The sequence below is a fragment of the Alosa pseudoharengus genome, unplaced genomic scaffold, assembly GCF_046254945.1.
Source record: "Alosa pseudoharengus isolate Yale_2024_CS ecotype anadromous, Long Island Sound unplaced genomic scaffold, YU_APseudo_1.1 YU_APseudo_1.1_scf_11, whole genome shotgun sequence".
NCBI lineage: Eukaryota > Metazoa > Chordata > Actinopteri > Clupeiformes > Clupeidae > Alosa > Alosa pseudoharengus.
The window spans coordinates 14,221,927-14,236,624 of NW_027468576.1; the positions used below are offsets into that span (position 1 = coordinate 14,221,927).

General features: G+C 41.1%; 1 protein-coding gene across 1 annotated transcript; it reads right to left on the bottom strand.

The window, feature by feature from the left end:
• Window positions 1-831: 831 nt before the first annotated feature.
• On the bottom strand, window positions 832-14,445 carry cth (cystathionase (cystathionine gamma-lyase)). Its single transcript, XM_076278068.1, has 12 exons — window positions 14,179-14,445; window positions 12,529-12,610; window positions 12,273-12,368; window positions 11,962-12,071; window positions 10,813-10,947; window positions 10,249-10,306; window positions 10,062-10,139; window positions 9,683-9,835; window positions 9,393-9,514; window positions 6,042-6,094; window positions 5,184-5,322; window positions 832-3,104 (listed from the first exon to the last, which is right to left on the bottom strand). Exons 1-12 carry the CDS (start codon window positions 14,350-14,352, stop codon window positions 3,087-3,089), a joined length of 1,218 nt encoding a protein of 405 aa, XP_076134183.1. The 5' UTR covers window positions 14,353-14,445; the 3' UTR covers window positions 832-3,086.
• Between the last annotated feature and the right edge of the window lie 253 nt (window positions 14,446-14,698).

Here is a 14,698-nt window from a genome sequence, read left to right on the forward strand (position 1 = left end):
AGGATGCATGCGAAGCCCACATCACCACAGAATACATCTCTGCTTTGGCTCACAACTCTACAAGTTTGATGAAAAGGCGGAAGAGGCCATGACTCATGCAGGGTGGACTTCTGAACACTGATGGGTTTCTCTTTGATCCCCAGACGTGGAGGGAGGGAGGGAGATCCTGAGATCCAGGCCGTCTGTGCCGCCGGCATGTTTAGTAGGACATAACCGGACCAGATGTTTGAGAGGGACTCTTTCACCCCCAAATTACTGACGCATCGTCCGAGAGCACTAAGTGTCTGTGGGGTAATGGCCAAACCCAAAGAAAATCAATGTGTGTGTGTGTCTATGTTGGTGACATGCGGTGACTGGAAAATGAGCCTAGATACCGTTTACAGGAATAATGACTTCCTTAGCCCAGATAGGATCGGCCTCATCTTAAACTGATGGCATTATTGATGGAGAGGCCACTGCACTGCTTGCCTCATTAGCCTGATCTTTGGCTAATTAGTTTAAAAACACAAATTAGCTAGAACATTTTTTTTTACTAATTAAAAAAGCAACAGTTTAGGTCTACGTCCATCCTTTTCAATCATACTACTCCAGTTTTGCCAGTGTCGTGCTAGTTACAGTATCTTCTTTCCTGGTGTATCACTGCTCTTAGCCAGTGCAGATCTACAGTGCATATACTATTCTTTTCTATTCTCTTATTCGAACAGTGTAGATCTATAGTATCCTTTTCCTGGTGTGCCACTACTCTCCAGTACTTCTATGTTCTTCTCTATAATATTATGCTCCAGTTTTACCCTGGACACCTGACAAATCACAAAAAGGAGGAGACAGAAGTACACAATACACATCTTTAATGGGGCAATTCATTACAAGAGTTTACTGGCTCATTGATCCATATCAATATTTGATCAGAGATAGAAATGATTTTAGTGAATGGATTTTGAGTGAGATCTGAAACTGTCAAACTGCTTTGATCACCTCTGCCCCCAACGTCCTGTAAAGTGCCAAGACATTGCAGACTTTACATTTCAAGATACAGGCATTAACCTTCATTGTTCATGTTGAGTATGTTTACATGGATACTATATCCAATATTAACCTGATTAAGACAATTTTCTGACACTGCCATGTAAACAGCATTTTCTGATTGCTTTCACCCGTATAGGTCTTAGTTGGAGTAAGCATGTAAAAGTAGTCACTGTATATCAAAACACTAAACCATCTTCAATTACACTCATATCTAGGCACCAGAGTGGCTATTCTTTACAGTCACTTACGCAGAGCTACTGTCACCTAGAGTTTATGGAGGTACTAGCTACTAACAACTTGCCATAGGACATAGTTCCGCTTGTCTTTTCAATGTAGCTTTTGTGATCGGCTATATTACACTCACACACATGCACACGCTCGTCTCTTTCAGACATGAGCCCCGTTTTAATCATGCACTAGAACAGTTTCAGCATATGATTATTGTGGGGATTGCATATGCTGATTTGGGGGGTGGGGGGCATCACATAGCTGAATAGTTGGTAGCCAGTTGCAAGGGATGAATCAATTTTAGGAGCACAACAAAACAAATCAACACTAAAAGGAAGGGAGAGATGGGATCCAACACTTCTTACATCTCACTCACTCACTTGGCTGCCTGTATCATGGCAGCTTTCCAGACCCCAGTGCCAGTGAAAAATGCTGAGACATGGTGTGGCAGTGAAAGGCTTGAGCATGTCCCTCATATCTGAAAGGTCAAGCTGGAAATGCTGTTTTTGAAAATGTTAGCCCCCTCAATCCATAACCTGGCTCAATTCATCAGGATACTCCACTGATGAATGACTCTTCAAGAGAGATCAAGAAAGCTTTTCATTCACAAATCTGGCTGTGAATGTATTTTACAAACTATACATTTTCAGTTTGCTTTTAGTACAACCAATTTTTGTAAATTCCGATGGCAAACAAGTGTGTATATGTGAACCATCCTCTAAATGCCAATAACCAAACCACAAATAATCTGACCAAAAATTCAGCAACATTTTAAAGTCTCACCTTTTAAAACGAGCCATTGAATGTGTTCATAGCTATAACACAGAATATGCTGTGGCTGTACAAAAATCATCAACAATGGTATAGATTGCTGGCACTCTAGTGGGGTGTACTACGAATCTCGATTAGTGGGTTAGCGAGGTATGTTGCGCTCAAAGCCAGGCTATGCTGTGACACGAAAGTGGATCTGTTTTAGTGTCGCTATATCACCATGGTATCTTATGCTGTCGGAGGAGGTTATGTGCTAAATTATAGCTCAAATCGTGTAATCTACCGCACACTGACCAATCAATTGTCTTAAAAACGAAGTTCTCTCACGTGTAGGATTCTGTCATATATCTTACAGGTGGAGCTCCGCCTCTACTAACATTTTGGATCTGGAATGCGCTTTAATAGTGCTGTGCGTGCAAATGGACGTGCATACCATACAACAACTGATGACAATTGATTTATTTGATGTTATAGGTTAGACACAAAAAATGACCGTGGTGTAGATTAAGCCAACGCTCATGAATGCGGAAGTAATTGTTTTTAATAGAGGCGGTCTTGTGCGTGTCCACATTTCACGATTGGCCAGCGTCATCCCAACACCGAGAACGCGCACAGATCTGAGCTGAAAGCCTAGTTTGACAAATATATCACATAACTGCTATCGTAGTATCACTTAATGTATACCCCCGAGTCAAGGCTTTGTCAAGCCTCGCTATGTCTACATAGCCTAGATATGTCTAACGTGCTTCGTAGTATACCCCATAGGACAAAGCTTCCGAAAACAGCTTGGCATTCAATGAGTTAAGACAAATGCAACACGATAAAGAAATATACAATTTGAGAAAAAAACGTGTATTCTAGTAGCCCTGTTGTCATCATCATTATGTAAAATGTGTGAATTAAAGAAGACTTGTTTTTGTTTATTGAGGTGTTGTTCCCTGATGAGTGCGTTCATATGTGCGTAGAAGCTCTCCTCTGGACACGTTCCTCTGGAAAGTGCATAAGGAACATCTATCCAGCAGCAAGATGAAAGCCATCAGTCCCACGCACGTGGGCGGAACTCATTTCTTCTTTGGATGCTGCTCACATCAAATCAAAGAATGACAGAGGGGGGGGGGGGGGGTTAAGAGAGAGAAAGACAGGGACAGAGAGAGAGGGGAGTGGAGAGAGAGAGATATTAATGATTAAGGAAAACACTTGACAGAAAGCAACATTTTAATGTTTACAAGCGAGAAATACATCTTCCTGGCCAAAGGGGCTCTTGTTATCACCATCATCATAATGGTCATCACCATCTCATCCTGTCCTGCTGCAGCAAGGCAAACAGCAGAGTGGGGCTGCTGCCAAACTGCCCTGCGGAGGAGAAATCCAAACATGCTGTCCCTGAGCAATGGTTCAATAAAAAAAATAAAAATAAATAAATAAAATAAAAAGACCCAGAAATTAGCAAAGCTGACAATAAACAATCCCCAAGAGTACTTAAGCAGTTGAAGGTGTAGATAATTAACCTCACATTTGGAGTGTAGGACACTAACCGCAATCCTTAAACACTGCCAGGAATATAATATAGGATTATCCCTCCCCTGCTCCTAACCCCAAACCCATCACCAATCATAACACAGTACAGCTTCAGGGAGTGGGTCTCATTGAATGCATCCATCTCCATTTGCTAGGCAGTCTCTGCAATAGATAGTATGACAGTTTGGAACAACCGGGAACTGGAAACCAAGCTTCCTGGGCCAGCTGAGGCTAGGTTTTGCATGGTGTTTGGACAACAAAAGGACTAAGTCAACCCAAACATGTCCTAACTAATTCACTAAAAAAAAGCAATCTACCAGGCCTCTAAATTCCTACCCCTCGGATACCAAACCAAGATTGAGCTCAAACAACCATTTTCTGAGATATTAGAGAAATGGAGCAGTTGTTCAAATTCATTTCCCAAAGGGTGTTAGTAGGTGTTCAGATTGTTAAATTGGGCCCATTCACTATTTCACAGACCTAGAGCACAGAGTGGTCAAGGTGCTTAACGCTAGAAACCCCCATGGGGTAGAACCTCTTTGTTCTGTACACACACCCCAATGCAATTACGACACCTTCCTGCTGTTTCCACAGGCGCTGGGGAGTACAGGGGAATGTTACCCATCCACAATCAGGGATAGCGTACCACTGAGGTAAAATAAATTAATAAAATAAATAAAATAAAATAAAAAATAAAAAAAAAGACTCGGACCTGACAGTCAGCTTCGGGCCAAGGCCCCTCTGTCTTGATTTGACAGCAGCCTCCTTATTTTCCCAGCAGAGTGGATATAAATCACAAAACGCACAGACCAAGAGGACGTTCTTTGAACAGCCGCTTGGATGGAAACCACTAGCAATGGAGGGAGCCTTTTTCCAAAGGTTCCCAAAACCCATCTTAGTGTGCAGCCTAATTGGCTATAACTGTACAGCCTGATGCAGGCAGAGGCAACACACACACACTAATGAGGCACTGGCCATCAAAGACCAGTCACCTGACACACACACACACACACACACACACACACACACACACACACACACACACACACACACACACACACACACACACACACACACACACACACACACACACGTTAATGTCACTGTACGGAAAGAACCTGATTCCAGTAAAAGGAAGAGTTGGAAGCTTCTGAACAAAGATGAATTACTACCAGAAGAAAAGGTGAGAGTGAGTGAGAGAGAGAGAGAGAGAAAATTGTGTGCGGGGGTCACGGGTGGGTGTGTTGTGAACAAACAAGTGTGAGCGAGAGTGCGTGTATGACAGAATGGTAGATTTAAAATGAGTGAGATGAGACAAGGGAACGACAGGAGGAGAAAGTGTCAGATAGAGAAACAATGAGTGACAAGGCTGTCTATCAGAGACTCACACACACACAGCCCCATCCGTGAGCTTCCACACCTCCCTCACCACCACCCCGCCCACTGTGGGTGTGTGTAAGCTTAGTGCCAGAGATTGAACAAGAACAATACGAGAGAGAGAGAGAGAGAGAGAGAGAGAGAGAGAGAGAGAGAGAGAGAGAGAGAGAGAGAGAGAGAGAGAGAGAGAGAGAGAGAGAGAGAGAGAGAGAGAGAGAGAGAGAGAGAGAGAGAGAGAGAGAGAGAGAGAGAGAGAGACTTACAGCAGCAGCAAGGGCTTGGTCCAGGTCATCAATAATGTCCTGCTCCTCCTCCAGGCCCACGGACAAGCGGATGAGGGTGTCACTGATGCCCAGAACAACCCTCTCCTCTTCAGGCACTGATGCATGGGTCATGATTGCCCTGGGAGACCCAAACAGAACAGTGTTAAGACAGCTCTACAGAGACAGATGTTGCCATGGTGTCATAACCAACTGTTTTGACATTTTGTTGTGTGGGTGAATATGATACACATAGTACCATATGGATACACCAGCAGTTTATACATATTGCTGAATTTAAAGTTTGAAGATAATGACCACTGAAAAATAACCCAGTGTTATGCTGCACAACGTACACATATTACCTAAGTGTTGTTAACCATTTCTTCAGAACACTGATGACCCCTTGTGGCTCAAACGCTACAACACATACCTCCAACCACACAGATAGGACTGATCTTTATTTTAGTTGCAGTGATGTCGGGTCTACTCCGGGTCAAATAACTGACTAGAAATTACTCATTTTTGAAATAATGATTTGAAACATTTGCATTGCACAAGACTTTAAAAAAAGTTAAAAAACAACATGTGTGTAAAACAATTAACCCAAAATGGTCAATAAATAAAAACAAGAAAAACATGGACAAAACAGTTTTGTATTAGTTCTAACCATATGTTATATAACATACTGCATCAATGGAAAAGGTCTCTTCACAAGACAAACCACAAAAACAAGCCAGAGTAAAGTGCACAGCTTCTCCATTCCTTGATTAATTTAATGTATTAAATGGGGGACTCATTGCATGTTAGCAAATCATAAAACCACTACCAAAGGGTGTTAATTATTCATGCAATACTTACGGATGCTCTGCCAAACTTTCATAACCCCCAAGGCTTTCAGCGAGTGCAAACAACTAAAGGAAAAACAAAGCAAAAAGGGTCAATTAGGCTAAATAAGCACTTCAAAGAGCTTTTACATGTGCTCAACAAACCAGTTCCATACACCCCAAAATTAACTTGAATTATACCAATATGTAAAAAATGATTTTTGTTTGTCCAACTAAACAAACTTTGGAAGCTGGAATAATAATAAAAAAAAGTTGGATGTGCTGGCAAAAACAGAGGAAGGTCTTTTAAGAGGTCAGCGTTAGGAAATCTATATGAATATTTTTTGCCAGCCTGCTGACATCAGCAATGTAATAACTGTCCTTCATGACTGAAATCAAACACAGTCTTCTCGGAAAAAAACAGAATGCCAAGTTCCGTGTGGCCAAAGCCAACTGGCAAGCATGAAGGGCAAAAGGGTTCGACTGCGGGCAAATCTATAAGCCAAGACTAATCTTCATTAACTGAACTGATATTTAGTTCTCCACAGAAAAGAGCAAAGCTCTTAGAGGCCAGAACTCTACAGCTACCCATTACTTCTTTGGAATTACACCTTACAGAGGTAGTCGTTGGATCATAATAAGGGGCCTACATGACATTCATACAATACATCAGAGGTGGGACAAAGTCACTGTTTGGCAAGTCACAAGTAAGTCTCAAGTCTTAACGCTGAAGTCCAAGTCAAGTCCCAAGTCAAGACAGAGATGTCCCAAGCAAGTCCAAGTCAAGTATTACCAAGGCCAAGTCGAGTCCAAGTCCAAGTCCTTATTTTTTCGAGTCCTAAACAAGTCACTTTCTTATTACTGCATATTAATGTCATCAATCATGCTTTCTATAGATCATTCTTATCAATATATCATACTTGACATATTGAAGTGTTTTAAAACACTTATAAGTACGGAGCCCCTAAGGGGACATGAGCAAAATAAAATCTAAACTTTAGTTTCATGTGCGCACATGAAAGTTTCGCGTGAGCACATGAAACTAAACTTTAGATTTTTTTTTTTGCTCACGTCCTTAGGGGCTCCGTATATAAGCACAAGCCCAAAGAAAAACAAAGTAGGCTATCCTTTTTTCTCTTACTGAGGAAAAGTAAGAGTGAATACAGGATTTTTGATTCTAATGAGTTCACTATGTAATAGCCTACTATGTCCCGACGTTCATGCTAATGAAGCAACTTTAAAGGAACACACCGACTTTTTGGGACTTTAGCTCATTCACCGTGTTTCCCAGAGTTCGATAAGTCGAACGTGCGATATGTATGTGGTATGGAATATGTATGTGATATGTATGCGATATGTATGTGGTGTGGAATTGGGTTAGCCTATTCACCGTCTCCTCTAGAGTTAGATAAGTGAGCAAAAGCATTTTTGTCTCCTTACATGCATTGTCTTATAGCTTAGTGAATGGAATCTCTCGTTGCATTGTTAGTAAAAATGAGCCAATAAAAAAAATCCCTAATTACTTGTGGCCTGGTATTCACAACGAGTAGGCTACAACTGGCAATGCAGATTAAGAAGACGAGGCGATTTAGGCAGATATATTGACTTGAGACTACAGTATATTGGGGCGAAGCACTGTTACTTGGGTGCAGAGATATCACGCAACACATAGCCTACCTTGTCTCACTCGCCACAGCACAGACAATCTCTAGGCTACTCTTTAAAAACAGCCCCTACAAGATGCTTGGCGATTCTGACCTTTTGACGATCGAAACTCAGCAACAGAGACATGAAACAGTGCCTACAGTGCATTCTCCTCCAAGATGCCTGGAGCATTGTACTCAATGTCCCCAAATATGTTGCTGGCTGCACTGCATTCTAAGCCATTCTAACATTTTGAATGACAAAACAGCTATGGGGTGTGTAACAGAATGGCTTAGAATTCAGTGCAGCCAGCACTGTAGGCCACGTAGAGTATTGGTCTTCACGTAACGTAAATGCCCCCGCCCCTTTTTTACAATATAAAAATGTCTAGTCATTTGTTATACCAATAGGCCTACTATAATAACAGTGCCGCATGGGAATTTGAAGAAAGAGGACCGATGCAGGCTATTTTTTTAGACCATTAGTAATAAAACAAAGTGTTCCATCATCATGGTCATGCGATGATTGAGGGCGAAGAGTGTCCAGCGCTCCACACTCAACTTGTTTACCATTATGAGTGCACCATCCGTGTAGCCTACTTTGCGCACTTTGTTGTCAAAATGATCAGTGTGAATGCACTCATGTGAATGAATACACAGTGCTAGTGACGACCTAGTGACCATCCAAAGGATTTACATCTTATTATTGTGTATAAAAAATATTACATTAAAAAGGAAAAATGGTTGTGCTTTTGATTTTTGAATATTTTTAAAAACAGTATAGTTCTCTACTTCAACTCAATTAGCATTTTGACTTTGCAACTTTCACTTGTATTGGAGTAATATTTGACAAGGTGTATCTGTACTTTCACTTAAGTAAAGGAATTGTGTAGGTTACTTTGTTCACCTCTGCTAATGGTTTTACCAAGAATATTTGGCAGTATTTTTAAACTACAAAAATACACACCTTTAAAGTATTTTAGTAGAAAATGCAAAGCCATCCTCTTTCTAACCTCTGTGCGTGAGACCTTCTCAGCAGCAAGCACATGCTCCAGTACAGAATATACGGCCCCCACTGACGTGCAAATGAGCGATAGAAAACCGCAATTGAAAGCTTGATATTTATGTTGCAAAACACAACGCTGATATTGGTGTAAGCTTGAAATGCCATCAGTCATTGATGATGATTTATTGATAGTTTCGGTTAGCTCCGTGGAGCAAATTAAATTGTTTAGGCTATATCGAACCCATCGAACCACATCAAAGGGATCAGAGGATCCATCACAATATCACATGATCCAAGTCAGACGACAAATGGTAGCATGTTCAGTGATGTTCATCCCTTCTCACAATAGATAAGAGACCTGCATTCCATGCAAAATAACGTTGCATGCAGGTGTAACGTTAACAATGAACCTGAGGCTGCTGAAGTTGGTATGGGCAGAAAATAGTTGTTTTCATAAAATGTTACCCATGCCGCAGAGTCGAGTCTCGAGTCAATAGCATGGAAGTCCAAGTCAAATTAAAAGTAATTTCTAATTCTGTCAAGTCGAGTCTGAAGTCATGAAAATCGTGACTCGAGTCTGACTCGAGTCCAAGTCATGTGACCCGAGTCCACACCTCTGCAATACATACATACACATACATTTGTGCTCATATTGTACTCATCATTCATCACTGTAATAAGGACCGTAGTCTATAACAACAGAGAGAACTTTCTAGAAGTGTGTGTCTCCGTTCACCTTGAGGTTGCTAAGGAAGGTGGTGGCGTGCTCCAGCTTGCCCTTGATGTAGAAGGTGATCATCCCTGGGCAGCCAGTGCACTGCCTCTTCATCAGCTCGTGCTGCGGGTGGGAGGGCAGACCTGTGGAGGAACCGCAGGACAGACACGCTCAGTTGCCTTCTGTCCAGCTTATAGAGTATATGGTGGACGTTAATATCCAAAGTAGCATTATATTCAAAGCACACTACATAATTTTAGTACCCCCCCCACCACCACCACCACCACCACCCCTCTCAAGCGCTGACTCACCAGGGAAAATGACCCTGTCCACCCTGGAGTCAGCCTCCAGGAACTTAGCCGCAGCGAGGGCATTCTTGAAGTGTTGCCTCATCCTGAGGTGGAGGGTCTTCAGGCCCCGGTTGCACAGGTAGCAGTCAAATGGGGACGGCACAGGACCAAGAGCTTTACAACAGGACAAATACACAACACACACATAAGAACACAACACATACAGGCATTGCTGAAGTACATCGAACAGCTGACTATATATGTGCAACACACATGCACTCTTTGCAATGTTTTGAAGCAGATTGTCTCACTGTTTCTGTGTCCGACATCAAGTAATCATCACTGATACATTTTGAATCTGCATTGTTTTTCCAGTACAGCTCTCAATCATCAAACTCACCATTCTGCAAAAACTTCAGTCGATCATATAAATCCTCCCTGTTAACAGAGACAAGACCCATGACAACGTCACTATGACCTGAGGGTTGGGAGAAAAACAAGACACGGTTGTGATTAATCAAAGCTCATGTAGAGTTATGCCATTAGGTACAGTTAGCTGGACAGGTTCACATACTAAATGTGCTCACCGTTCATGTACTTTGTTGCAGAGTACATGCAGATATCAGCTCCCAAAGCCAGGGGGCGCTATTGTATAGAGAAAAAACATACACAGGAGACAACAGGGTGAGGGGCAGCTGTAACAAATGTTTAGGTTTCAAGGGAAAGTACATAAACCAGGAAGTTAAGTACTTATTCAGAAAGGTAAAAGTACAGATGAACCAGATCAATGGGAGTCACTAAATATTCATTTATATTTTCTGAATACATATTTTTTATTTCAACATTAACGGTTTTTCCTGAGACATTTCGCCTTTAATGTACACAACAACCCACAGTGGTGGGCCATCCATGTTCTATGTGTCATTCCTACACAATTTTAGTCTGTTTCTGTTTATAATCCATTTTCTCCGAATATAAGGACTCCCAATTACTAACTACGGCTAAGTGCACTGTACTAACTGCATTTAACACCAAAGAAAATGACCTTTAAAGGGGTACCACCTCAAACTAGGGCTTCCACTGCTATAGCCGTTAATCTATGTGCCATTTCACTTTGAACTGGAGCGCAAATGCCTTGTTAAAAGCCGTACCTGAAAGAAAGCTGACATGAATGTGTTGTCCACAACAACAACAATGTCCTTATTGTGCTGGTGTGCAATCTCAGCACAGGCTTTGATGTCCACAACTTTCATGGTAGGATTGGTTGGGGTTTCGATCCATACCAGCTACAACACACAATTAAAAATGTATTTAGTTTTTTTTATTTTAAGTATGTGAGCACAGAAATATTACAACACACACCTACACCCGTACAACTCTCCATGACAGAGCAAAATTGTCCAGGTCAATGTTGTATAGTGAGATCAAATATGACTGCACCAATAAATACCCAGTATGTTGGCGGTTAATTTCAAACTTGGCAAGATGGGCCTTTCTTAGAAAACATTCACTTTCTTAATCTATCAGTTTTACTGGATGAACACATCTAGGCATGACAAATAAATGTCAGTGTAACATGTGAAAAACAGGCTAGAACAGCAGTTACCAAACCTTTTTCCCTGCGTACCACCACTTACATCCTGACTCTGCTTGCGTACCCCCACCATTCGACACATAAAAACGTAACACATTCTATTGACGGATTCCAGGCATCATGTTTAGCCGCCCTACATGATAACAAATAACATCAAAATATGCAGCTCTCACACTAAAAACAGTGAGGAGAACAACATTATGAAACACAAAGAACAAAGAGAACACAGGCTTTAAAAAATAAAATAAAAAGTCATTATTGACACCTTTCGACATTGCTTTTCTCATCTCGTGTACCCCCTAGTGGAAGCACACGTACCACAGTTTGGGAATCCCTGGGCTAGAAAATTGCCTTACTGCTACATCAGCACCTACAGTATGGCTATTTCATGACAAAACAAAAAAATAGAAAGTTATCAAACAAAGATCTAATCTAGACTGGTTGGACTGCCAGATTAACAGTTAGTCAAGTCATCATGACTAATCTATACTGTCAACTCATCATGACTAATCCAAAGGTGTGGAGTACCACGGAACAAATGCGTCACTCACCTATAGGGGTCTCAAATCTTATACAAATAATTACATGCCATTGGAGACATGCAAGCGCTCGCTTAAGAACACACCTAACCGGTGTGCATACCAGAAGCTGCCTTAAGAAAACTCAAAAAAAAAAAAAAAAAAAAAAACCACACAGCTCATCTTACCTTTGTGTTTGGTTTAAGAGCAGATTTTAAAACTTCAGGCTTCGTACAGTCCGCAAAGGAAACATCCATACCGATTTCAGAAGCTATCCTTCTGAAGTATCGGTTGGTTCCTGTGAACAGGGCATTTTTCAATAACTATGGGCTTTAAAGAGTTTAGCACTTTTTTCAAGTTTTAAAGGGTAAAAGAAATAAAATGAGCAGATATACAACTCAAATGCAGCAGCAAACTAGACTGTATAGTGATTATCCCAATCATCAGTTCCACCCCCTCCACCACAGCTACTCTTGCATATGAAGCGGGCATTTCTCACCTCCGTAAACATCATTCATGCACACAATCCCATCTCCCGCCTTCAGCAAATGCGTTATCGTCATTGTGGCAGCCAAGCCAGAAGCCAGAGCCATACCTGACAGATTGAATCAGAAAGTTGTTAGTTTTCCAAATACATTTTAACTGCCATGAATTGCTACATAATTCATATGATTACGAACAAAAAAAACCCATATCTAAACAGCAGAAAGGATTTTCAACCAAAAACATAATTGAGACTCCAATGGTTAACTTACAGTGTTGAGCACCATCCAGGGCTGCTACAGCTCTCTCAAGGCAATTTCTTGTGGGGTTTCCACTTCGACTGTATTCAAAACCCTTTGAAATGAAAGTTTTTTTTTTAAATGTAAAATATGAAAACGATAACTTATTCTGTCAAGCTTTACAATTACATGCAATGGGTAGTCTATGCAATGGGTAGTCTATGTAAAGGGTAAAGTAAAAAAAAAAGTAAATTTCATCTGAAAATTACAGCATCTTAACACAAGAGTGTTCAGCATTCAACACAAATCATCCCCTCCAAACTGATCACCAAACTCCATGAACTGGGCATCAATACCACCCTCTGTAACTGGATTCTGGACTTCCTAATCAACAGACCTCTCCTTTATTCCCTCTTCACCTAAGAATGTACACCTGTACATGGCTCTAACCATTCAATTTGCAGATGACACTACGGTGAATGGTCTCATTACCAACAACGATGAGTGGGCTTACAGGGAATAGGTCCAGCACCTAACATGGTGGTGCACTGACAACAACCTGGCTCTCAACACCAAGAAGACCAAAGAGCTAATTGTGGACTTCAGGAAGTCCACAAGCCCCCCCCCCCCCCCCCCCCCCCACTACCCTATCCCACCCATAGTGTTCTATTTATTTATAAATGTACATAATGTAATTGCACTACATAGCCATATTCTTACTCTCTTCATTCTATTCATTCTGCACATACTTATTTGTATTACCCTAATAATGTTAGTGCTACTACACTGCACATAACTGTACATGTTGTTCATACTACATAGCCATATTTATAATCTGCTCTTATAGGTTAGGCCATTAGGTTATGGCTAATACACTGCATATATTTATATTTCATTTATATTACTGTAAACCACCTTCTGTAAACCAACTGTAACTGTCTACAATGCCCTATATATCCTGTCCTGTCTATGCACCACCTGTCTATACTTTGTATATCACGTTGCACTTTCCTGCTTTTTTCCACTTGTGGTTAGACGCAAACTGCATTTCGTTGTCTTTGAACTTGTACTTTGCACAACGACAATTAAGTTGAATCTAATCTAAAAGCTACTTCACGTAGACCTAAAACTAACCAGAGCATAATCAAACACTAACCATCTTCCGTCTTAGATGAAATTCCCATTGCAAGCCGTAGCCTTGAGAACACAAAAGAGGGCTGAACTGTTACTTTGATGCCGAACATTACATATTTTGCAACGTCATACTCGTAATTAACATTACGCATGTTATGATTCACTTCCGATCACCGGCTTTTTAATGCAACGTCAATGTTATTCCATTTCCTCTTTCACCCTGTCTGACTATTTCAACTCCGAATGTAGCCTATTCTGAGGAAAATACAACGCAGCCTTATTTTGTAAAAAAAAAACCCGATATCGATAAGCACGATAACATCCTTTACACTTAAACATAATTGCTTCCGCTGTGACCAAAAATACAACTAGCGGCACATGACATGCACAACCGTATGCCGCTTTGATGTTGGCGGAATCATAGTGTCCACAATTAAACTAGCTAACCATTACATGTTCTTGGGATTTTTTAGGTAAAAAAAAAAAAAAACACAGAAAAATTACATATTGACGGTAAATTAAACCGGACAACTGGTACAGTAGACTTACTGCATGATTTCCTGGACCATACTGTTTGAACGTGGTTGAAAGGGATATTGGTGGCACAACGGCCATTGACTTCCACTGCTCCGGTTCCTGGCCAACGTGTATGGCATCTGTGGCAAAAGACTTGAATTCATCCCGAAAGCCGGTTGAAACGTCGTTCTGAGAGTGTGAAGCCATTTGTAAATCCTAATTCAAGCGGCTGTTTGCCAATTGCCAGTTCCCTGAAATGCCGACGTTGCCACTGTACAGCTATAATTGTTGAATAACGTATCTGAAATCAACGTGTGCATTTAACAGCGACGTCTAGTGACAAGTCCCCTTAATTGGCCAATCACTGAATCCAAATACCGAAAACATGACATCGATTGGCCTACCCTCAGGGGCGTTTGCACCACGTGGTCTTGTTTGCAGAGCACACAGGATGGCGAGAAAGTAAATTGTTAATATGACGCAACCAATCAAAAAAATTGAGAACAAATCTGATGTAACCAACAGTGTCTTCATAGGTTATTTTGTTCAGATG

Bases quoted from the DNA above. Each gene is read 5' to 3' on its own strand.
- cth (XM_076278068.1), bottom strand. From the start codon at position 14,352: ATGGCTTCACACTCTCAGAACGACGTTTCAACCGGCTTTCGGGATGAA. The intron at 9,836-10,061 runs GTGAGTTTGATG...CCTGTTGTAAAG, and splicing joins ACTGAAGTTTTTGCAGAATG to CTCTTGGTCCTGTGCCGTCC. The intron at 9,515-9,682 runs GTGAGTCAGCGC...GTTCCTCCACAG, and splicing joins GGACAGGGTCATTTTCCCTG to GTCTGCCCTCCCACCCGCAG.